This window comes from Thamnophis elegans, chromosome 14 (assembly GCF_009769535.1).
Source record: "Thamnophis elegans isolate rThaEle1 chromosome 14, rThaEle1.pri, whole genome shotgun sequence".
In the NCBI taxonomy this organism is placed as follows: Eukaryota; Metazoa; Chordata; class Lepidosauria; order Squamata; family Colubridae; genus Thamnophis; species Thamnophis elegans.
This window is the reverse complement of record NC_045554.1, coordinates 16,282,116-16,308,106: the sequence shown is the minus strand read 5'-3', so window position 1 is coordinate 16,308,106 and position 25,991 is coordinate 16,282,116. Positions and strand designations below refer to the sequence as shown.

General features: G+C 43.3%; 1 protein-coding gene across 1 annotated transcript in view; it reads right to left on the bottom strand.

Moving 5' to 3' along the window:
* RBFOX1 (RNA binding fox-1 homolog 1) overlaps positions 1-25,991 on the bottom strand; it is a 250,667-nt gene that overhangs the window by 11,011 nt on the left and 213,665 nt on the right. The window contains exon 11 of the mRNA XM_032230214.1: positions 3,303-3,378. Within this exon, the coding sequence (XP_032086105.1) occupies positions 3,303-3,378 (76 nt within the window). The remainder of the gene's footprint in view (positions 1-3,302; positions 3,379-25,991) is intronic.

Here is a 25,991-nt window from a genome sequence, read left to right as displayed (position 1 = left end):
CATATAAAGAACGGTTGCAGGAATGGGTCATGGCCACTCTAGATAAAAGAAGGACTAGCGGTGACATGATAGCAGTGTTCTAACATTTGAGGGGCTGCCACAAAGAAGAGGGGCTCAACCTATTCCCCAAAGCCCCAGAAGGCAGGACAAGAAGCAATGGATGGAAAGTAATCAAGGAAAGAACCAGCCTAGAAATAAAGTGAAATTTCTGTTGCTCTGTTTTGTTATGCTTTGCTCTATTCAATAGGTGTTGTGGGCTTATTTAAGCAGTGACTGGACAAAAGGTTAAGAAAATTGTTGTACCAAGAATCCTTAGCTTATAAACTCAAAAATATATTGTTGCTTTCAGTAATGCTGGCATGCTGAATAGATGAGTAATTATAAATGCATTTTTCAGATTGAAAAGTATGCACTTATCAAAATGCCCAAGTACAGTATCTTAGGAGGGTATTTGCCCATCTGAGATTTGAATAGACAGGCACCGTGATAAAAGAGGAAAGATGTACTCAAATTCCTTTTTTCTTTGAACATATATGTGATGCAGTAGAGACCGAGGCATTAGCACATGTATTGACTGATTGCCTGTCACAGAACATTATCCTGAATCATGGCTATGAAGAACAGTTCAGCAGCATATGCATCTCAGGAGAACCTCAGAAGAGTTCTTCTTTTTGGCTCTTTCAGTTATTTGTGTCTTCACTCTCAGCTTGGACAACAATCGGGAGAGGGGTGGTTGGAATGTCGGGGTGGTTGGAATGTTGGGGTGGGAATGGAATGCCAAGACTCCATCTGCAGATTGTGAGACCCTGCTACCACCCTCAAGGCCACGCCGTGCAGGTGTTTGAACAATCTGGACTGCTCCCATAACAACAGAAGTGGATGCAATTGAACAACGCAATGGACTGAGAGGGATGGACAAAGGGAAAAAGCAAGTTGAACTATATGAGCTTTTGTGCATGAGAAAACCAGAGCTGGTTTTGCTTCTTCTGTGCCAATGTAGCGTATTTAATAAAGTTTTACTTTTGGGAAGCAAAATGTCCCAAGAATTCCTTTTCTGGATTCTCTAGCTGGACAGATGACAATGACCACAATTAAGGCCCAACATTTCTGTTGTTAAGCAAGATAATTGTTAAGTGTGTTTTGCCTCCATTTTAATTACCTTTCTTGTCTTAGTGAGTGAATCTCTGCAGTTGTTAAGTTAGTAACATGGTTGTTAAGTGAGGTACGTGGTTGTTAAAGGAATTGGCATCGTTGACTTTGCCTGCCATAAGGTCACAAAAGGATCATATGACCCTGAGATACTGAAGCTGTCATAAATATGAGTCAGTTGCCAAGCATCTGAATTTTGATCAGGCGATCATGGGGATGCTGCAATGGTTGTAAGTGTGAAAAATGGTCATAAGTCACTTTTTTCAGGAACGTTGTAACTTCCAATGATCACTAAACAAACTGTTGTAAGTTGAGAACTACCCGTATTTTATTTGTGGTTAGGACTTAGGGATATCACATATAAAATGGCCTTCTTTCTGAAGAATACAGTGCAAATTTGACTGGGGAACGTTGTACGGATGATACAGCTAGATGGTCTAAGACATTAATGGTGAACCTATGGCATGTGTGCCAGAGGTAGTACGCAGAGCCCTCTCTGTGGGCACGTTCGCCATCACCAGCTGCTGTTCTGATTTCTGGCATGCTGGTCAGGTGGTCTTAGCAAGTGCGGAGCACTGGAAAATGGCCTGAAAACAGCCAAAAACCAGGTCGTTTTTCGGGTCTTTTCTAGACTGTTTTTTGGGCCATGGTCAGGCTGTTTTCCAGGCCATCTTCAGGTCCCCCAAATAGCCTGAACATGGCTCAGAAAAATGGCCTGAAAACAGCCAAAAACAAGGTTGTTTTTCAGGCCTTTTCCAGACCATTTCTGGGCTGTTTTCAGGCTGTTTTCCGGATTGTTTTTGGAGGCCATTTTCTGGGCTATTTTCCAGGCCATTTTCTGGGCAAAAAAACTGCCTGAAAATGGCCCAAAAAACACCCCGAAAATAGCCTGAACAACAGCCTAAAATGGCCCAGAAAACAGCCTGAAAACAGACAGAAAAATGGCCAAAAACAGACATGCATGCACCAGCCAGCTGGTGCTCTGGCATGAGCACATGGGCACGCATGCACACACATTCTGGTTTGGGCACTCGGTGTCGAAAAGGTTCACCGTCACTGGTCTAAGACTTTGTTTTGATACTGGATTATTTCCTTCACTCTTTTCTATTTTGATTTGGCCTCATAAGTAAAGGGCTGTTGCTTCTATCATGGTTATTTAGAAAGAAAGAAATTTTAAGACAGGAAGGCAATGCTTCCAGTATAACACTTCTACATCAGGTCCTAGAAAATTATACGGCATATATTTTTTGAGTGGGAATGCACACATACAGTACACACACTCTCTCTTACACACAAACACACACAATAAATGTGTAAACAAAAATGATTGTGGCTTGAGTCTTTTGTTTTGTTTTGTTTTTGAGTCAGAGGGATTCGGTTAACGTCAAGCAAGCTTGTCTCCATTTCTGTCCATCGCTGATTCTAATATTTGCTCGTTTTTTACATGTTATTTTAATGTAATGGTAAAATGTGGCTTCAGTTTTGACTCCAGGAGTGGCGTTTGCTCAGAATGCAAAAAAAGATCAACAGTTTCCAATGCAATTTCCCTGTGGGTTTTTGATGGGTACATTTTAGCTTTTGTACAACTACAGGTTCCTCTGAACCAGGATATTTCAAGAATGGGCTAGATATATAGCCTTCCTCTCTTGCTGTGTGACTCATTATTAACTTTAATTGAGAGGAAATAGCAGGAAGTGGGCTAACTGAATGCACCAGCTCGGAAATCTCGTTTTCCGCTTTTTGTAAGAAGCACTGGTGTGATTTGGACCTCAGGGTTGTATAAATTCAATTGGTGGTGGGGGGAGTAAGGAGCACGGACATCACCGCGAATGCCTTCTACTCATGATGGATTTAATTATCAAAATGACTAATTATTCCATTAAGGTAAGTGCTAAACTAGGTGATACTTGCAAAATTAAAAAAAATGTATATATAATAACTTACATTGCACTACGTTGCCAAAAAATTAAGACATTTATCAAGTTTACTGGGGAAGGATTTAAGGTGGCATTTTAGCAGCCGTTAGCAGAAGAGACAAATTCAATTAAGGAGAAGTGAGGAGATGTCAACCATGTTAAGGACAGAGGAGACGAAGGGAGGAAAAAGGAAGCCGGGTTAGAAGGATGTAGTGGAAGAAGGAGGCAAACACTTACCATGGCACCAACGCCGTAGGTGGCTGCTGGAGCAAGTGTGTGGTGGTAGGGGTCTGCAGCATAAAGTCGTCCGTAACTACAAAGGAAGCAAAACTCTGGATTAATGTAAAATCTCTCTCTCTCTCTCTCTCTCTCTCTCTCTCTCTCTCTCTCTCTCTCTCTCTCTCTCTCTCTCTCTCTCTCTCTCTCTCTCTCTCGATATACCACTCACGCATCATCACAAAATCTCCAGAACTGTACATCCTACATACTTGTAATTTGGCACTACTCCCCCTCCTCCCCACCTGAAATGAACTCTGTTCCAACTTCCAGTTGCCTCACATTCTGTTACCCCAGTTCAAACTGGCAGATGTTCCAACTGCCACTTGGGCGTGGCCAGCATGTGATTCATCCAGCCTGCGGGCCCGGAGTTTAGACATTCTACTCCCCCTCCCCACCTGAAAAATGCTGTGATGCTAAGGAGTTAGACTGAGGGAGAGAAGGGGATAAGATAGGAGAGGCCTCTGTGGGGCAAGCCTGAGGGAGAGAAGGGGAGAGGAGACGCCTATGGTAATTACTCATTCATTTTCAAGCTATAAGTGTCAATTTATCAAACCCGATCACATAGTTTCAGAGCAGAGCACTGGTATCCTGTGTGTGTGTGTGTGTGTGTGTGTGTGTACAAATATATAAGGAAAAAGAAACAACATCAACCCCAAAGGTTACAGCCAGGAAGGAATTGCAAAAATAACTCAAACATTCCGTTCTACCCAATTACGTTGGAAATGAGCTGACGCAGCACTTTATGGAAGCAATCTCTTATGGAGATTGGGTGACACAGGACCCTAATAGCATTAGCAATAACATTTGGACTTATACACCGCTTCACGGTGCTTTTATAGCCCTCTCTAAGCGATTTACAGAGTCAGCCTATAGCCCTAAACAATCTGGGTCCTCCTTTTACCGACCTCAGAAGAATGGAAGGATGAGTCAACCTTGAGCCAGTCAGGATTGAACTCCTGGCTGTGGGCAGAGACAGCCTGCAATACTGCACTTTAAAACCACTGCACCATCATAGAAAGAAGGTAGGTAGGTAGGTAGGTAGGTAGGTAGGTAGGTAGGTAGGTAGGAAGGAAGGAAGGAAGGAAGGAAGGAAGGAAGGAAGGAAGGAAGGAAGGAAGGAAGGAAGGAAAAAAGGAACAGCAATCGCAATAGCACTTATATACCGCTTCACAGTGATTTACAGCCCTCTCTAAGCAGAGTCAGCCTCTTGCCCCAACAATCTGGATCTTTTTACCAACCTCAGAAGGATGAAAGGCTGAGTCAACCTTGAGCCTGGTGAGATTCAAACTGTTAAATTGCAGGCAGCTGGTAGCCGGCAGCCAACAAAAATAACCTGCAGGACTACATTCTAACCATTGTGCCACTGTGGCTCTAATGAGGGCCGATTGGAAATGTATGATTAGCTGGAGGAGATTAACCCTAGGCAGCCAACACACAATACTGCAGAACAAAGACGTTCAACATTTTCAACAGATGAGAAGGTAAAGTATGGTCAACATTTCCTCTTCCTTTGAGGCAGTAGGAATTGCAGTGGTCTCTTTCATAGGGTATAGTTGAAGAATGCCCCACTCTGGAAATTTCAAGCACCTGGTATGAGTCTAGGACAATTCACTGCAGCCAACTTGCCATGGCCAACTCACCATGAGATAACTTATCATGGCCAACTAACTTGCCATAGAACAAGACTTACATTAATATCAAAGAAATGGGGGAATAGAATCATTGAAGGAAGGATGCCAAAGGAAGGACAAAATGAAATGTGAATGACAAAAAATAAAATATTTTTAAATTATTTTAATAATAATTACCATTGTTGAATTGCCCTGCGGCAAGTTGCCTGCAGTGAGTTGGCTGTGGTAGATTGTCCCATTCTACCTAGTATCATCTCACCATAGCCACACTGCTACTGGCAGTTAGGTGATTAGTTTCATTGGACATTGAATTACAACATCTATCCCATTGCAATTTTATGGCTGTTGTGGTTATGGTGATTTTATTGTGGTTTTATCTTGGTTTAATATATTGCCTTGTATGTTATATTGTCCACATTTCTGTCATATCTCTATACTGTATCTATATCATCTAGTTACCTACTTATCTATCTATCATCTGTCTGTCTGTCTGTCTGTCTGTCTGTCTGTCTGTCTGTCCGTCCGTCCGTCCGTCCATCCATCCATCCATCCATCCATCCATCCATCTATTCCCGCCTGCCCGCCCACACATCCATCATCCATCCATCATCTATCTAGATAGATATAGATGTAGATTTTCCCCCCTAAAAATGAATAGCACTAGTACTGAATTTTCTACACACTGTATTTTCAAGGATTAAACAAGTAGTTCTGCTTTTTGAAATAATAAATAATAATAAAAGCAGATCAACTCTAAATAAAAAAAAATCAGGTTTAAACTGATAGTCCATTTTATGAATTATGTTTTTGTTCTTTTTCTAACAATGAATAGCACTAATGTACTCAACAGCTAGCTTGTACAAGAAGAAATTTCATCCTCCCCCACCCCCTACCCCCATATCTGTTGAAGACTGTTGAGGAATGTGCAAAACTCCTCTTGGAAAATGTTACAATGGGCCATGAAACTTTCTGAACTTTTCTCAAATCAGATATTTTTGCTGGAGAAGGAAAGGCTTCAAATGTTGCTTTAGACCCGATTTCAAGACTTCATTCAATTCCTCCACAAAAACAAAGTGGACGAACCATGAAGGAATGCCGTCCAGTTTATATGGCTGTGGCTTGCTTAGGACAAGCAGGGAGTGCTAATCAGGTTGAAAGGAAGGACTCTTCCCTTAACAGTACCCAGCATCAAATCTGTCACACCACAATCCTTCTCTGGAAGAAGATATTTCCAAAGAACCAACCCATAAATGTTACTTAAGACCATGCATCATTATCCTCTCTCAGTTGATGAATAGCCCCCTTTTTTTCTCTCCTCAGGTTGGCCTCTACCTTCCGAATATGACAATTTTATTATGATTAATAAATTTCATTTCCACAGAGGAAAAAGGACAGTGTCAGCTTCTTTGTAAATGCTAATTTCAAAACAGGTCTTTGCATGTTACGAAAATTGAGAAGTTCAAAAGCTGAGCTATCTGCATGTAGATGCTACCTGCAGCACAAGTCACATTGTGAGATGGGAAACAAGGAAATCTCGTCCGTTTCCTTCCCAGGAAATACTGAGTTTCTTTCCAGACTCCTCGTTGGTTCCTATTTTTACAATTTCTCCTTAATACATTAAGGTATAGAAACATGGATTCTGCATTTCAGTTGACTGATGAAATGGAGAAGGAACGGCAGAAAAGCTTGAAGAAATTATTCCACAATGTCAGACTTTATTCTGGAACCGGTTTTTGTTAAAATTGTAATTATCTTGGATTTACACCCTAAAGGAGATCCCAATGGAGATAGACTATCTTCTACAAACTGGTCCCTTCAGGTGCTTTCCAAATCTCAGAACTACAGCTCCACCCAGCTTCTAAAATTTGGGATAAAGGGAAAAGTTCCCCTCGCATATATGTGCTAGTCGTTCCTGACTCTAGGGGGTGGTGCTCATCTCTGTTTCAAATACGAAGAGCCAGCGCTGTCCGACAATGTCTCCGTGGTCATGTGGTCGGCATGGCTAAATGTTAAAGGTGTACAGAACACTGTTACCTTCCCACCAAAGGTGGTTGCTATTTTTTCTACTTGCATTTGCACATGCTTTCGAACTGTTAGGTTGGCAGAAGCTGGGACAAATAACGGGAGCTCACTCCATTGCACGGTGCTATGGATTCGAACTGCTAAACTGCTGACCTTTCTGATCAACAGGTTCAGCGTCTTAGCCACTGAGCCACTGTGTACCTCAAAAATTGGGATAAATGGCCTCAATATATCTGGAGAAAATCAGGCATTTTAGAGGCAATTCTGTTGCATCATTCACAAACCTCAGAAGCTTACCTACTATGATAAGCACAAAGGCTTAAGTAACAACTTTCATTCTTTCTTCCATGTTATCTTATTTTCCTGGCACTGGTAGAATTAGGGTGGGATTTGGGTATCTTTGCAGCTATGTCCCTCACAACTAACCACCCAAGTAATATTTTTGGGAAACCAAAGAGAAGGTCACAAATGACAATCATATGTCCACAGGATGCTCCAACTATATACAATTGCCACATACCCAAATCTGGTCACACAACCTTATGATGCTGGGATGGCCCAAACTTTGAGGATTTGGTCATGTCACTTGTTCGCTGCCTTTATGACTTCGGTCACTGAACAATAGTTGTTAAATAAGGGCTGCCTGTCATTTCGATTCCTGCACCACGCAGGGAGTTGGCCTATATTTCTAGGGAGATGATATTTTCTCCCTTCTGAAGACAGCTATTTTGATACAAAACAAGTCTCTTCTCTGGAGAATGCCATAATGACAAAATAAATATCTAACCATTTCTCCCATTTATTGGCGGTGACTAAGGGAAAATGGAAGCATCTTACTGGGATGGGGCCCTGCTTAAGTAAAAAAGAATTAATAGCAATAGCCCTTAGTCTTATATACTGTTTCAAAGTACTTTGCAGTCCTCTCTAAGCCATTTACAGAGTCAGTACATTGCTCCCAACAATCTGGGTCATTTGAACCACTTTGGATGGATGGAAGGCTGAATCAACCTTGAGCCTGGTGAGATTCAATCTGCCACATTGCAGGCAGCCGGCAGGCAGCAGAAGAAGCCTGGAGTTCTGCACTCTAACCACTGTGCCACCATGGCACATTTACAGCCCTCTCTAAGTGGTTTACAGAGTCAGCCCAACAATCTGGGTCCTCATATGACCCACCTTGGAAGGATGGAAGGCTGAGTCAATCTTGAGCCTGGTGAGATTCAAACTGCCAAATTGCAGGCAGCTGGCAGTCAGCAGAAGTAGCCTGCAGTACTGCACTCTAATCACTGCACCACCACAGCTTATAAAGATGCCCAAAGCTTATAGATTACTTCTCTAGCATTACTATCCTATCTGTGGGGAATTTCAGGGGTCTCCAGAGAGGTAACAAAGCCCTCCAACATTTTCCAGAAAATTCTGTCCCTGAATTGGTGATATTTGCACATCTTTAAAAAGATTCTCCTCTGAGTGAAGAGAGGTGGTCTCTCTCTCTCCCTCCCTCCCTCCATCCCTCTCTCTCCCTCCCTCTCCCTCTCCCCCCCTCTCTCTGATTTAAGAATCTGCACTCTGCCCATCCAGAAACTTTGATTTTCTCCTTTGGATGAGTTGAACATTCTTTACGCTTTATTTTTTTTCCCCCTTGTTATATCTTGGAAACTTTTGTGTCTCGTGCAAAATGCACAGAAATACTTGAGCGTGCCAGTGTTGCATCTGCAAGCTCTCTCTCTGTTTCTCTCTCTCTTTCTCTCTCCCCCTCCCCCCCTCTTTCACACACACACACAGATGTACAAGTGCACAGGCTGCCACTTCATTAACAGCGGCAGATCGGAACGCAACTCCCTCTATTTACAAATTACAGAAGGCGGCTTGCCGTAATCTTGTCAAGTTGTCACGTTTGACTAGTCATCTGAACTGACCTAGAACTCCGAGTGCAGAGCAAGGCAAGCTGTCAAAGAGATAATGACAAAAGATGCCAGAGAGGCTTGCCAGGGCTTCACGCAGGGTGAAAGAAAAGGATTAATAAAACTTCAACGGCGCGCACGAGAAAAGGGATAATCCAGGTTTTACCCTAACCTGCCGTGGCTTTCAAAGGAGTCAAGTCCCGCAGAAGTCGTCTGCTTCTATAGTGATAAAAAAAAGAGGAGTGCCACCATAAGGGTGAGCTGAATTTATCAAGGAGATTAATTCTGCACCTGGCTGTAGTGTACGCCAAATCTGTCTGGATAGAGATGTTTACATCTCTATTGGCGTTCCCACAAAGAAGGTAGACACAGCTTAAAGGTTTCCCAGATTCAACCCAATTCGAGGTCAGAAAATGATGGTGGCAGGTGAATTTTGATTGCCAATCGGTACAGGTAGTTCTCAACTTACAACAGTTTGTTTAGTGATCATTTGAAGTTACAACAGCACTAAAAAAAGAGTTTATGTCAGGGAGGGGCTGCTGGGGGTTCACAGGGATTCAGGGGAACCTCTAGCTAAGATTCTGTGCAGTTTGGAGAACCCCCAAATCCCACTCCTAGCTGGCCCAGCCCACCCTGCCCCTCCCCTCTGAGAAGTCCCTACACGGCCTGTTTTGGATGCAGGTAAGTGCAGGGCACACGCAGAGGTTTCAGGGAGGGTGAAAAACAGGCCTACGGGAAGTTTGGGAAGGGTGGAAATGGACCTGTTTCCGGCATCCAGAAGGTGCACAGAACCCTGTTCCCTTCCCACCAAAGGTGGTTCCTATTTTTCTACTTGAATTTTTTACATGCTTTCAAACTGCTAGGTTGGCAGAAGCTGGGACAAGTAATGGGAGCTCACTCCGTTACGCTGTGCTAGGGATTCGAACCGCCAAACTGCCGACCTTTCTGATCGACAAGCTCAGCATCTTAGCCACTGAGCATATTACAATGCTAGAAAACTACCAGACCTAAAAGTTGCAGTGGTCATCCAAACCTTCAGAGACTATGAGAAAGAACTACAAAACCCATTGATAAAAACATAGAAATAATGTGGGCCAATTAAAGCAACTTTGTAGTGCTTGGTCCTCGGTACAATTTATCTGAATTTCTATGGTTTCTATTGATATATTTCTGTCTTGCTAACATGTTCCGTTTCCTCCAAGAATTTCTTTTTCTCACAGTTCCAACAAGATAAGGGTGATTGGGTTTTGCAGTCCTTTTTACCTAATTTAAAAAAAAAAAAAACCCTTCAGCATGCTGTATGAAGAGCTGGAAAAGCAGCCTATGGATTTTTTGCAGCAACAACATTACTTTGCAAATAATAATTTTATCCATCCTTAATTTAAGTGCAATCTGCAGTCCTAAAGCGGACTGGCTTAGTTTTACTCTGAACTTCAACTAAAGATGAACTAGTAGATATGGATCCACCAATCAGGACAGATTCCTGCTCATCACCATCACATCTAGCTAAATATTCACCAACCTGAAGAAACAGCTGGATTTTTGAACTATATAAGGAGGCCTAAGTGTTTTTTCCTATTTTTTTCAGTGTGCATTCTACAGTTTACATTGCTTTATTGTAATTGTACCTCACACCAAGAGTATTCGAGTATACTGTTATGTAGTATAGTAGACACCTATGCTACATAAATAATATAAATTGCTATTGTTCTTTTATCTGATATGGTTACCCTGGAATTGCTCATCACTGAATAATGTAAAGAGGATCTAACAACTTAAATTTTAAGCAACTGCTGTTGGTTTGGGATAACAGTCTTGAACTGACCACCAGGAGAAAGCAGATAATCCTGTTCAGTAATTCTCTTCTGGCTTTAAAGAGGAGAGTTTCCTTACTTTGTGGGTGCATAGTGATAGTACTGATAGCTATAGCACCTAGATTTATATATCACTTTACAGTGCTTTACAGCCCTCTCTAAGCATTTATAGAGTCAGCACATTGCCCCCAACAATTTGAGTCCTCATTTTACCCACTTCAGAAGAATGGAAGGCTGAGTCAACCTTGAGCCTGTTTGAGATTCGAATTGCCAAATTGCAGGCAGCCTGCAGGCAGCCCAATCAGCCTGCAGTACTGCATTCTAACCACTGCGCCACTGCAGTTCATATATCAAAAGAATATTGTTACAACTTTGTTGGCACAATTTGGAAATGTAAATTTTTACAATGGATGTTTAAGTCTGCATGAATAGATATTTTGGGGCCTTCAGGTTCATCAAAAATCATTTCTATAAACTAAATTCAATCCATCTATTTATGGCACTTTCTATTTTCAACATCAGTGGCTGTAACATTCCCAAAGTACAACATTCCTTTTGTTGCAAGATCTAGAGTATGTATAGAGCAGGGGTCGGTAACTTTAAACACTCAAAGAGCCATTTGGACCCATTTCCCACAGAAAAGAAACCTCCGGGAGCCACAAAACCCTTCCCGTGCCTGACTATTTCCTGAGTGCCACAAAAATAACATATTTAGTTGAATTAAACATTCTGTTTTCTTCTTAAACTTTTCTTTTCTTGGATTTAATCATGGTTGGCCTACTGGGATTGAAAAGCTCAATAAATCACATGCCAGTGGGTGTCACACATTGGCGGTTGTGATGCATATTTTGAACAAGAGTGAGCCGCAGCAAAGGGATGAAAGAGCCACATGTGGCTCCAGAGCCCAACCCTTAGAGCCCAAGGGGATAACAATGAACTTGGGTCAGCTTTCCTTCTTAAGGGTTATTTTCACAACCTCAGAAGTCAAGATTGAAGGCAATTTATGACCCCATGGATGAAAGGCTGATAGCTTAGAATAAGAGGCTTTAAAAATTCAGTAAAATGCCCACTTGGGGCTGGTTGGATTACCATTCTCTGTGGCACCATCCTACATTAATGCCGTTATGGGGTATGGGGAAATATAGTGGCATTAAAGTAAGCTCCATAATTGCTTTGTGTACGTATGTATGCACACATACACTCACACGCTATTACTTTTATCTGATATTGCTATGCCTCTTTTTGCATCTAACGTATGAGTTTTTTGACTCCTTCAATCTTCATGGGCAGTGCAGATAGACCAGTGGTGGGTTGCAGGTGGTACAGCCTGTTCCAGGTGTACCTGTGCCTGCCTGGAGCACCAGGTACCATTCCGGTATGGTGCTCCAGAGGGCCCACCTGCCCACCTATTGTCCTTACCTGTTTTTAAACTCTTCGGCGCTTCCATGGTGCATACAGTGCCTGCACAACGCTCTGCTGAGTAGCTGGAGCATCACGGAGGCTCACGGAGGCATTGCTGGAAGGTAGGATGCATGCGCGCACTGCGTGCATTCATGTGGAGGATGCCAGAACCCACCACTGAGATAGACTGAAGAGTGGAACGCCAAACATACTAATCCATTCACCTAAAAAGTTGGCTTCTGTTCATCTAGACAAGAATAAAAGCTGCAAAATCCAGCTCTGGTAATCTTAACAGAATAACAGAGTTGGAAGGGACCTTGAAGGTCTTCGAGTCCAACGGTGTCCAATCTTTGTGGTTTGGTGGCCTGACCTGGAGGTGTGGGAGAGGGGAACCAGGCCAGGCGACTGGCAGGCTGGTGCACTCATGCATGGACACACAGTTCAACTTAGCAATAGCAATAGCAGTTAGACTTATATACCGCTTCATGGGGCTTTCAGCCCTCTCTAAGCAGTTTACAGAGTCAGCATATTGGGCCCTCATTTCACCCACCTCGGAAGGATGGAAGGCTGAGTCAACCTTGAGCCGGTGAGATTAGAACTGCTGAACTGCAGATAACAGTCAGCTGAAGTGGCCTGCAGTACTGCACCCTAACCACTGCACCACCTCGGCTCTTGCGAAAGTTGAGCTGTGCATGCATTTGCATGCACACCAGCCTGCTGTTCATGCAGGTTGCAATGCATGCAGAGGTGGGATTCAGCCAGTTCGGACCAGTTTGGGTGAACTGGATGCTAATTTTACATCTGGTTTGCCGAACAGGTAGTTGCAAGGACTGGCTGGCCCCACCTGCCCTGCCCCGCCCCTCTCAGGTGTCTTCACATGGCCCGCTTTGGATGCCAGGTAAGTGCAGGGCTTGTGCGGAGGCTCTGGGAGGGCCAAAAATGGGCCGCCCGGAAGTTCTGAGAGTCCAGAAATGGGTCCATTTCCAGCCTCTGATGGCCTCCGTAGCCAGGAGGAGGCTCTTTTCGTTCTCCTAGAGACTTGAGGAACACCTCCGGAGGTTTGGGAGAGCAAAATGTCCCCCCCCCCATGGTGCAGGAGGCCAGGTAGGCCATGTCCACCATGGCCAAGCCCACCCATCAACCGGGCAGAGAAATGGTTGTTAATATTTTTGAATCCCACCCCTGGCTTCATGCACGCTCATGTGTGAAGGCCCACCATTCACATGGCCTTGTTACTAATAGGCCATGACCTAGGAGGGGGACAAGGCCAAGGGATTGGGGACCCCTGTTCTAGTTCAACCTCCCCCCCCTGCTCAAGCAAGAAACCCTATACTGTTTCAAACCATTACTTCTCCAATCTCTTCTTAAAAGCCTCCAATGATGAAGCACCCACAATGTTTGGAGGGAAGCTGTTCCACTGATTGACTGTTCTCACTGTTTTAATATTGTCTTAATTTGGGGCTAGGTATTAGAACATGGAATTTCTGCTGCAGTCCTCTTTGTAAGGTCAAACACACGAACCCTCTCTCACGGATAGGCAGAGAAGTTATAAATTCTGCTGCTTTAGCTCTCCGGAGACGGAGCTAGAAAAATTTCAGTAGCCACATTAACCTTTTTCACTTAAGTTTGATTTTAAGTCAAGAAGTCAGCCCCTTTTTGTCCTAGTCTTATTTTTTTTCTGCATCTGAACATCAGGGCTCATAATGTAAGAAGAGACATATATCCATTGGGAAGTTGCAGATAATAGGACTCAGGAGTGGCCTTGCAGCCTCACTGAACCAAAGTTTTAAACTAACATAATTGCAAAATGTACCAGACATATCTCTAATGTACTGACTCGTGTGCTGCATTTTCTGCAAAGTATGTACTTTGTACGGATATATTTAGAGCAGGAAGAATGAGATGGTGGGAAATGAGGAACTGAAAGTAACGAATGGGTGAGAGCTTCAAATGTACACAGGTGTTTACAGAAAGTGGCAGTCAGTAAGAAAGTAGGAAAGAACAAGGAAGTGAAACTATGGAATTATATGTCAGTAAAAAGAAGATACAAGAAATGTGGCCTGAGATGAGAATGGTGCCCTTTGCCCAATAGCAATCATTGTAGGACGTGCTATGAGTCATTGGACCCCATTGCAATGGTTAATAATGTAAGTTTTGTTGTGAAATTGCATTGCTATGTCGGCTATTCATGTTCCAAATTGTTCATGAAATAAACCTCGGATCTTAAAGCAAGATTTATTTCTTTTGGTTTGTCTGTATTGTTCTTTATTGGGATATTTTTACGGCAATACCTTACCACCCAACTCCAACCAAGTAACATCACCTTATCTGTCTTAAATTGTTACAGTTTCTACAGCTTGGATGGCATGCAAAAGTCAACGACTGAACTGTTTCCTCTGAAGGAAATACATGGGGGGATGGGCCTGTGTTTAGTTTATTCTTATGTCTTCTCTTTTGCCGGATGCTGAACCAGAGGCCCATCCATTGGTAGTGAATTGCATCAACCACAACCCTGATTGAAGCTTAAAAAAGGTGGAGCTCAACAATCCCTACTCACAAGCACTCATGCTCTAGTCACTTCCCGTCTTGACTATTGCAATGTGCTCTACATGGGGCTGCCCTTGAAGAGCACCCGGAAGCTCCAGTTGGTGCAAAATGCAGCAGCCTGCATGGTTTTCTGCAGATCCTGGTGTGCACATGCATTACCTCTCCAGTGGAAATTGCACTGGTGGCCGATTTGCTTCCGGGTGCAATTCAAGGTGCTGGTTGTCCCCTTTAAAGCCCTTCATGGCTTGGGACCAGGTGATCTGAGAGACCGTCTCTTGCCAGTCACATCTGCCCAACCCATCAGAGTGGAGAAGCCCCATCCCTGAGGGAGATACACCTGGTGGGACCCAGAAGAAGGGCCTTCTCTGTGGTGGCTCCCTCTCTCTGGAATATCATCCCCCCAGAGATTAAACTGGCCTCTACTCTGACACTCTTCTGGAAGGTGCTGAACACCTGGTTCTTCCAGCAGGCCTGGGGAACCCAGAGCGGGATGGAGCCCATTCAATGGCTGGTGTGACATGGTGTTGCCGGAGCAGGAGAGGTGGTGATTTTAGTATATTAATTTATTATATGACTTTTCTTTTTTTTGTTTTATCATTTTTATATGGGGTTTTTATATTCCGTAAGCTGCCTTGAGTTGCCATGTGTGAATAGGCGGTAATATAAATTCTCTAAATAAATAAACATGTGCAAGACAAAAGGTTTCCCGTCTCCATCCCTGCACGCACGTAGAGGTTCTGAACTTTGAACTGTTATACTTTTTACAAGTTCAGTAAGAAAAAAATGTAACCACCCCTAATCCCATGATGGGGAACCTATGGCACGCATGCAGGAAGTAGCACACAGAGCCATCTCTCTGGGCAAGTGAGCCTGTTGCCCATTTTTCTTCTGGGTTCTGGAGCACCAGCCAGCTGGTCTTCACATGCACAGGAGTGCCGGAAGCTGGAAGAGCAGCCACCTGGTGCACATGTGTGGGCCGGATGGCTGCTGTTCCAGTTTCATGTGCACGCATGTGCACCGACCACCTGATGTTCTGCTTTCTGGCATACGCATGTGAAGATCAGTTGGACGGTACCCATGCGCACGCTGTAAACTGGAAGATCATATTCCTGCTGCATGCATGAGCACCAGGCAGCTGTTCTTCCAGTTTCTGGCATACATGTGCATGCGCACGCTCCTGTTTTGACACTTGATGCCAAAAAGTTTCACCAACACTGCCCTAGACTGTGTGTTTCTGCTGTTGGAAAGAGCAGTTAGGATGACAACTGTTTTAGGAATCCTCCATCATTTGTGGTTGTTTATCCAATCAACACTGAGAAAACTGGTGCTTACGTGTTTTATAACTTCTACAGTGTTTTGGACTATGTCTTAATCCGGAACTATTTCTGGGTTATAAGACTTCCAAGGTCCCTTCCAACTCTGTTATTCTTCAGTGAATGGAGGAGACATTGCTTTTTACTTTTTTTTTAAAGGCAATTTTTGTGAAATACAGTGTTGTACTTATTTAGGCACAAGGCAGACAAGGAATGAGTGTAAATATCTATCTTTTATAGGCCTCTCCACTAGCCTGCAGTCTGCTGATAGGAAACAGGGACTTCTTTTTGTTTTTCCCCCCAAAGGAAGAGAATTTGAAGACTCTTAGAGGCCAGTTTTCTGCACAAAATTAATAGAAACATGGTGGCTGACCGAATTGCAGGAGTAAAAGTCTTCAGAAATCTTTTTTGGGGAAAATTGGTAGGAACCCTGGAGCTTGCATTAGTGGCTGTATTCAGTGGTGGGATTCAGCCATTTTGCACCTATTCAGGAGAACTGGTTGTTAACTTTCTAAGCAATCTGGAGAACCAGTTGTTGGAAGAAATCTCTTTCTGTTTTTTTCCCCATTTTACAGGAGTAATCCTATAAGTAAGGATCAACACATTCCGATGTTGTTTCTAGCCTGATCTTTATTGCCCTGCTCTTAGAGAAACTGCCTCTCCAGTTAACCTTTATGACATTGTAACAGCTAAGGCAAAGCACCCATCGACATGAGTGATGTTGAGTTGGCCACACCCACCCAGTCACATAACCACTGAGCCCCGCCTACCCAGCTGGTCATTAGGGCAGAGAACTGGTTGTTAAATTATTTGAATCCCACCACAGGCTGTATTATATAAGTGATAAGTACTCCCTTCTAAGTATGTGTCTGGTTCAAATTACAGTGCCTGCAGAATGACCAAATTTGAATTGGGAAGTTATGACATAAATCTAGAAATGCTTCTACTGGCATTACAACAGTATGCACAAAGACACATGTTACATAGCTTGCATGGCAGAATTGCCATTCGTGTTTTGGTGTGAGCTGCCTCAGGGCTATCAGTGAGTGATTTGAGAAGTATAACCATGTAGGATCCAACCTGGGTTGGTCAGCAGACCCAGCGGTTTTGTATTCCGAAGCTTTCAGACCAGAGGTGGTATTCAGCTGGTTTGCACCGGATTCACCCAAATCAATAGCAGAAGTTGCGGATGGGCCTGCCCACCTTCCCCGGCTTTATGCCACCCTTTTTAGGCATGTTTTAGAGGCCGGGTGCATGCGGGGAAGGAGCATACATGTGGCGAACCAGTGGTAACAAAATGTGAAACCCACCGCTGTTTCAGACTCATGCTGGAGCCCATCTTCAGGGAACTTCTCTCTAGCAAAGTTGCTAGAGAGAAATTAGAGAGCCAGAGAGAATTCCCTGAAGATGAGATGCAGCATGAGTCCAGAAGCATAGAAGACAGAAACTTTTGGTTCTTTTGACCGACCCAGATTAGATCCTACAACATTATGCTGGGACATGTATATTTGCCTTCATTCGTGAGATGTAATCACGTTCAATATAACTGGTATATTTTTAATTTGATAATCATTTTTCCCCAGTCAATTTCCTCTCTCTCTCTTCCTTCCCCATCCTTCCTCATTGCTGACTAGATTATTATTTCTTTTCCATGAAACTTCAGAATAAATGTCTCCTTTCCTCCCTTATGTAATTGCGAAACAAAACATCAACATCAGCAGAACACGCTAATGTATTTTTTCAGCCCCAAAGCCTGGAGGCTTGGAGTTATACCCGAATGAAACCATTCCAAAGATTTATCTCTGGGGTTTTTGCTAGGCTCCTCTCTAGTGACTAACTGCAGCATGTGTAAAAGGATATTGAGACTCAGATGGATGCATCAAGAAGTATCAATGATTGTTACCTGCCGAGGTGTTACAAGAAATTTCATCGGTTGCAACGAAGACGAATTGATTTCTGCAAGAGAAGATAAGATTCACAATACTGCTTGCTGACTGGGAAATGGGTTTGCTGCCAATTGACTATATGTTTACAGAAGGGTTAAAAGGGATGGAGACATTTTCCTTTTAATGAAGGTAGAGAGGAGCTGGTTGGCAGAGCTCATTAACTCAAGAATATCTAAATTGCTAAGATAGACATCGGGGTGACTCTGGAATAGAGGCACAATTCTAGCCTGAGAACTCTCAGTTTAAGAAAACCAAAGATCTTATGCTAAATTATAATTCAGATGTTCACTTTTTTTGTAAATGAAGTAACATTTGTATCAACCAAAGGAAGGCAAGCTATGCTAATTTTTAAAAGGGATCAAGCAAGAGCAATCTAACAATGTTTATTGGACCCCAAAAAACAAAACAAAACAGTGGTGGGAATAAAACACTAAAATCTTTGGGGGTCTTTAGTATTTCTAAACAGACACAAAATGTGTTTTGTGGATATTTTTTTTTACAAAGCATCACATATCCTCATAATACCATCATTGCGAAGCTGCAGAACAGATGTTGATATGAAATTGGGTGGGGAGGAACTCAGAACACTTAAACTGTCTTAAAAAGAAAAGAATAAAAGAGTAAGGGAAGGAGGAATCATGATGGTGATTAATCATTAACCATTTATTATGCAACCATATCTCCAGTCTGGATCATCATGCCTCGTCATTTCCTCATGCAAATCATTCCAGTGGGAGTCTGGCGATAGTGAAATGTCTTTGGTGAAAGGCGCACCATGCACAACAGCCTGGAAACCCCCAGCAAGCACCACTGAAATGTACGGCAGATGTGCAGCAGTGGGAGGGGCAGGGCTGAGGTGATGGAGGACGCACGATCCCAAACCCTGGCAACACACAAGCTGTTCTCGTGCTCTGTCCAAGCCATCTCCAGGGCAGGCAAACACACGCATGGGGTACTTGGATCTGCGGCTGCCACCAAGATCTTCCAAAGCAACGTAGACAATGAGATGAGTTAGAACAGGAACCCTCATTCCCAACCATCCCGCCCATCCCGCCCATCTACCGTATTTTTCAAAGTATATAACTCATCGGAGTATAAGGCGCACCTTAATTTTTGGGGAGGAAATACGGAAAAAAAGTTTCTGCATCCATCAGTATTAAGTTGAATAGCGACCTTGCAGCAAATGGACTGGTCAGCTTCAGCATGTTATTGCAGCCTGATTCATCTGGAGCAGTTGATTGGCTCGGAACAGGAGATGGATCTGGCCAGGAGGAACGCACATCCCGTTTTTGCAATCGAGGAGGACAAAGAGCGTTTTAGGCAGTAGGCGGTTCCAGGCTGCGGGGATCGCAGATCTGCCTCCTGGGCCAGGAGCAGAAGCTGACCACCCTCCGCCTGGGTTGTCTGGAGAAGCGGGAGGCTGAGTGTTGAGCTGTCTTGTCTTACATCTCCTATGCACCCGCTTCATCTGCCCCTTCTCCAGACAACCTAGGTGGCTACATTTGGAGTATAAGACGCGCCCAGATTTTCACCCTCTTTTTGGGGGGGGGGGGGTGGGGGGGGGAAGGTACATCTTATAATCCAAAAAATATGGTAAGTCATTTGCTCCCAGTCTTATTAAAAACAAAATGGGATATTTCTGGTTGCACAGTGTGGGTTAAGATGTCGTGCACACAGTAACTTCATCAAGCTGACATCTTCTTTGAGATGTTCCTGCAGACATCTTATTTGTGAGATAGGAAGAGTGAAATTTTACAATTTCTCTCGGACTAGGAAAGGAAGACCAGGGCAACGCTTCCTGCCAGATTTCACTGACTTGTATCTATGACTTGATTTCTACTACCGGTTCATTGATTCATTGACTGATATTGATTCATTGATTCATACATTGATTCATTCATTGATTCATTCATTGATTCATTTGTTGATTCATTTGTTGATTGATTGATTGATTGATTGATTCATTCATTCATTCATCCATTCAGTTTACATAGCTACCCATCCCCAAATAATAATTCTGAGTGGCTAACCATGTTAAAAGTTTAAAAAGAAAAAAAAATACATGTACAAACACATATACAACAGCAGTCATGGTAAAAACAGGTCTATAATGACAATTAATATAACCAATGCATGAGCTCAATTCCACCTGCTGACCACATCTGGTAATTTCTTTAAGGCCTTTTAATGACCCCATAAGTCCTTGCAGGATGGAATCTAGGCAACTGAATAGAGCTGAGTGAGTACTGGCCAGATGCCTTTCCTGCCACCAATGTGGAGTTCTATTCAGCAGATATATTCTCATCGTGTCCAGAGAGAGAAGAGGCAATATATCACACCACTAAAATGGTCCCATTGATGTTAGATAGTTTGGTAGATGGAGAACCTGTTTTAGGGATGACAATATATCCACCCTTAACATAAATCAAAGAGTTTCAGCTTGCTAAACCCTCAAGAGAGTTAAAAAAATAGAACAACACCACTGTTCTGACCCAGGCTTCCTTAGAAAGCAAGAAGCAAAGTCTTGGTCCTGACAAAATATCTTTTGTTTACACCACTGTGAATTCCTTTCATTCACAGTCAGTAAGGCTTTAGCAAACAGTCTTTCAGAGGAATGTTTATCCACACGCACCTTATCTCGTTTGGAACACTGCCAGATAACAAGTTTCCAAACATAGGGCAAAGCAAAACCTGGCACAGATCTCTCATAATCACAAGCAGAACTTTCCACTCTTGACACGACTGAATGAATGAATTGTTTCCTACAAAAGCCCACTCCCCATTCATTCCTTTTTTGTTTCCTATGGGAGGGGGCAATCACCTCCAAGGTGTGGCTTTACTCTTAAGTCGACCCTGCTTTCTTAGTTGTTCTTGTCTTCTGGCAGCTCTGTGCATGCGCACACTGGGAACAGGCTCCAGCTGTTTCTCTGCCTCACTGCTGTCTAACTCCCTCTCTGCCTCCAATGCAGAACCCTCGTCTGAGCCTTCCCTAGCCTCCAGCACTGGCCCATGTGTCCCCCCAACCTCTTCATTGTCCAACTCTGCTGCCAGCTCTGCTGGCCGCCGGCGGGCCACAACAGCCACACACTTCAATTGAACTCAGTTGAACACTGAGCACAACAGGTACAAGTAGCGAAACAGAGCATCATGTGAAGTGATGGGTTCTCCATCACTAGAAGTCTTCATACAGAGACTGGCTCTGCATTCTTAAGCCCTTTGTGGAGGTTGCAAATGCATGTATTTGAATTCCATGGCAACTTAGGTTTTTTTTAACGTTGGCTAGCAGGCTTACTGGTGGAAACTGCCAGGAAGCCCACTTCTCCAAAAAGCTAGGGGAAGAGGAGAGGGACCACTTCATATACTTGCCAGCCAAAAGTCATTACTTGCCCCAAGTCAACTTGAGATAAAGAACCCATACAAATAATATGTAGAAAACCTGTACTGTTTGAGGTGTGGACCACAAGGCATTATGGATGAACTCACTCAATGATAATGATTACAATTGTGCCAGATATAAGTTAAGAAAGACAGCTTGGTGTGGTGGCTAAGGCATCAGGTTAAAGGTAAATGTTCCCCTTGCACATAAGTGCTAGTCGTTCCTGACTCTAGGGAGCAGTGCTCACCTCCATTTCAAAGCCGAAGAGCCAGTACACTCCGAAGACGTTTCCGTGGTCATGTGGTCGGCATGACTAAACACTGAAGGCACACGGAAGGCACACAGAAGCTTCCCACCAAAGAGGGTTCCTATTTTTCTACTTGCATTTTTACATGCTTTCGAACTGCTAGGTCAGCAGAAGCTGGCACAAGTAATGGGAGCTCACTCTGTTATGCTAGAGGCTAGGGATTCGACAAGCCCAGCATCTTAGCCACTAAGCCACCGTGTCCCTCAAGGCATCAGGTTAGAAGCTGGGAAACCATGAGTACTAATCTTCCTTTGAGCACAAAGCCAGTCACTTTCTCTCAGCTCCAGAAAGGAGACAATGGCAAACCACTTCTGAAAAATCTTGTCAAAGGAACTATGGGTGACTTCCATTTCCATTTATTAGACTTGTATGCTGCCCTATTCCCTAGAGGGACTCAGGGCGGACTTGCCTAGGCAACCTCTGAGAATCAGACACAATTGAACAGAAGAAGAAAAAAGTTTATAAGCAAAAGTCCAACTTTAGTGAATATTCCTGACCCAGACAAATAATATGTAGAAAAACTCTACAGTTTGAGGTGTGGACCTCAAGGTGCTGTGAATGAACTCACTCAATAATAATGATTACAATGGCGGTAGATATAAGTTATAAGATGCACTAAAGACAAATTCCTTGTGTGGGTCAATAAAGAATTCTATTCTATTCTATTCTATTCTATTCTATTCTATTCTATTCTATTCTATTCTATTCTATTCTATTCTATTCTATTCCATTCCACTCTCCACTCTCCACTCTACTCTTATTTCTATTCTATTCTATTCTATTTTAGTCTAGTCTAGTCTAGTCTACTCTACTCTACTCTTAATTCTATTCTATTCTATTCAGAAGGATATAAGTTAAGGAGTTTGGTGTGGCGGCTAAAGCATCAGGTTAGAAACTGGGAGACTGTGAGTTCTAGTCTCGCTTTAGGTACAAAGCCACTTAGGTGACCTTGGGCCAGTCACTTTCTCTCAGCCCTAGAAAGGAGACAATGGCAAACTACTTCTGAAAAAAATGTTGCCAAGGGACCTGTGGGAATTTTCCCAGGCAATCTCTGAGAATCAGACACAACTGAACAGAAAGAGAAAAAAAAGATATAAGTTGGAGTCCAACTACAGTGAATGTTCCTTACATTTTTCAAGTGCAATAGGTGAGCAAAATGTGAGGGGAGAGAAAGAGATTTTCAGATCAGAGGGTTTTTGAAAGGCAATGAAACATATTTCTCATAATTGGCTCTGTCCCAGTTTCTCAGCTTAACCAGCTGAAACTGATATGAAACAGGACTTTTTTATATATTTCTCCTCTTACTCTCATTAAAAAAAAATCCATTTTATTCTGTGTAGTTGGAATATCTGAAGATGCATCAAAGTGTTTTCTGATTCCTGTCAACACATAAGATCTTAGCTAGGATTTGATTACCAGCAAATTAACATAAGTGAGAACACTAATCCAGGCTTCCAAAAATTCCCTGGGATTTTGTTTGGGGCGGATTTCTTCTTTTTTTGAAAAAAAAAAAAGAGAATTGGGAAATAGCTAACCTGAAATGGGTTATAGCTGGCCATATGTTACAGACGCCATGAATTAATCACTCATGCATAGACAACTATTCTACTATGTGAGTTGTGCATTAACAAATAGTGAACACATCATTGTTGTAGCAGGTAGCAATTTGGGAGAGATACAAAGACACCGAGGTGGGCTGCAACTGATTTAACAACCGATTCAGTGATCGCGTACCAAAAAATGCCCATTTTAAGTTACCTTCTACTGTAGCACCAGTGAATAAAACAGCTGAGGCAGGGGTGAAATGCTACTGGTTTGGGCTGGTTCGTCCAAACCGGTAGTAAAAAAATACTTTAAAAAGTTAAAAAAAACAACAGTTCCGATGATCGCACGATAGATAGCCGATCTTCGGAACTTTTTAAAAAGTTTTTTAAAGCATTTTTAAGCATTTTTTTTACTACAGGTTCTCCAGAAACATGGGGGTTGGGTGGTATCTGTTTTTGCTCCTAGCAGAAGCCTGCTGGGCCAAAAACAGGGGGTGGGGGGTGCTGAAAAGAAAGAAAGAGAGAGAGAGAAAGGGAGAAAGAAAGAAAAAGAAAGAAGAGAAAGAAAGAAAGAAAGAAGAAAGAAAGAAAGAAAGAAAGAAAGAAAGAATGAAAGAAAGAAAGAAAGAAAGAAAGAAAGAAAGAAAGAAAGAAAGGGAGAGGAAAAGGAGAGGAAGGAAGGCCTACAAAACTGGCACTAGATGCAGCTTCAGAGGATAATCCAAGGCTGGAAGGGACCTGGAGGTCATCTAGTCCAAACCTGCTCCAGCAGGACCTTGTTAAAATGAGTTTCTGTCTTGATCCCCCAGTGTCATCACTACATGGTCACATGACCCCCCAAGCCACACCCACAGAACCGGTAGTAAAAAAGTTTAGATTTCACCACTGAGCTGAGGCATGGCAATCCTCTGTGTCACACGAATCAGCTGAGCTGAACAACAGGAAAATATAGGACAGGATAAGGCAGGGGCAGGTGGGTGGGGCCAACTGCTCACCCGAACCAGTCCAAACCGGCAGTAGCAAACCGCTGCAAAGACATCTGCCAAATCTGTACTCTTTGAGTTGGTCAGTTATCCAAATACAACTTCACAGTCATCTCTATGCAGATGGACCAAAAACCACCCAGAAAAATGATTTTTCATTTAAATGTTCACATTCATCTCCCAACAGCAGAAAAGCTGTTGGCATTTGGTGGGGGTTGGGAGGTTTACTCAGAGGAGGATTCTACTATTATACATGATCAAATACGTATGTTTTTGGGGTCTGAGTATGGGGGTTTTCAGTCAACCAGATCATGGTTACCCCAAAGGTGCTTTTTAAAAAAAGGCAACTGGCCTTTTCTCTGTTCTTCCTTGAAGACGTTTCACTTCTCCTCCAAAAAGCTTCTTCAGTTCTGATTCAGTTAGAAACAAAGAAGTTTCTTGGATGAGAATTAAGAGGTGAGAGACTCCTTCAAGGAAAAACAGAGACAAGCCAGTTGCCTTTTGGAAAAAACAACAACTTTGCAGGGGTGTGGTTCTTGGTGGGTGTGGTGATGGTGTGTCCTACTCAGCCTCCTGCACCATGGTGTGTGGGGGGAGAACAATTTCACCCTTCCCAGGCTCTGGAGGCTTTCCTTGAGCCTCCAGGAGGGTGAAAATGGCTTCCCCCAGTCTCCGAAGGCCCTCCAGAGGCCAGGAGTGGCCCGTTTCCAGACTTCCAGGAGGCCGTTTTTCACCCTCCCAGAGCCTCCTGGGTCCTGGCATCCAAAATGGGCTGCGTGGAGACTCCTGGGAGGGGCAGGGTGAGCAGAACCAACCAGTCCCTGCAACTACCAGTTCGGCGAACCAGATGTAAAATTAGCATCCAGTTTGCCCGAACCAGTACGAACTAGCTGAATCCCACCGCTGGCATTGGGAGAATCTGAAGGCTGAGGCTAATCAGATTGTTATTCAATTTACCAGAGAAGCAGCTCATTTAAGTAATCTTAAGTAACATGGAAGAGGGAGGAGATCCTCCATAAACAGTTACATTACCTTCTACAATTACACACATCCGAGATGTGGCATTCCTGCTGTTTTAAACTATAGTGGATAACTGCCTGTGTTTGTAGGCCATTCATAAAGTAAGAGCTAAATTAACGCAAAAGATTCCCTATTATTGGGTTAGGGAAAGATTTCCCACTGTGCCAGCTGAAGTACCTTTCAAAATCAGAAAATCTTTTTTTTTTCAGTTGTCACAAAGGAGAACATGTCCCCACTTCATTTACAGCTGGGACTTATTAAAAAGAATGGTGAAGATAAATTAAAGGAAATGGATAGAAGTATAACTATGGAATTTACTGGAAATAAAAGATTTAGGTTATTCTGTTTTAGAATGGAATAGAATGAGCTGGAAGGGAGCTTGGAGGTCTTCTAGTCCAGCCCCCTGCTCAAGAAGGAGAACCTATACCATTTCATCTAAGAGATTGTCTAGACCAGGAGTGTCAAACTGGATTTCTTCGAGGGCCACATCAGCATTGTAGTTCTCCTCCATGGGCTGACGAGGGGGACGGGGAGAGGACAGATGCCTCCTGCAGCACCCTGCCAGCCAAAATGGGGTGTGGGGGGTCTATACACACACCCTGTGCCTTGGTCTTGTCCTCCATGGTCTCCTGGAGCACTCTGCCACCTGTTTTCAGGCTCATTTTCTGGCCCATTTTTCAGCCAGCTGAGTGCTGCAGGAGGCCATGGAGGCTGAAAATGAGGTGCGGGGGAGGGGGTGTCTGCATGCAGCCCGTTTTAGTCACCAGAGGCACCATGAACTAGTCTTTTGATATTTCCAGCCTGGATTTAAGCATCCCACAGCCTATGAGCCTTGAGTTTGATAC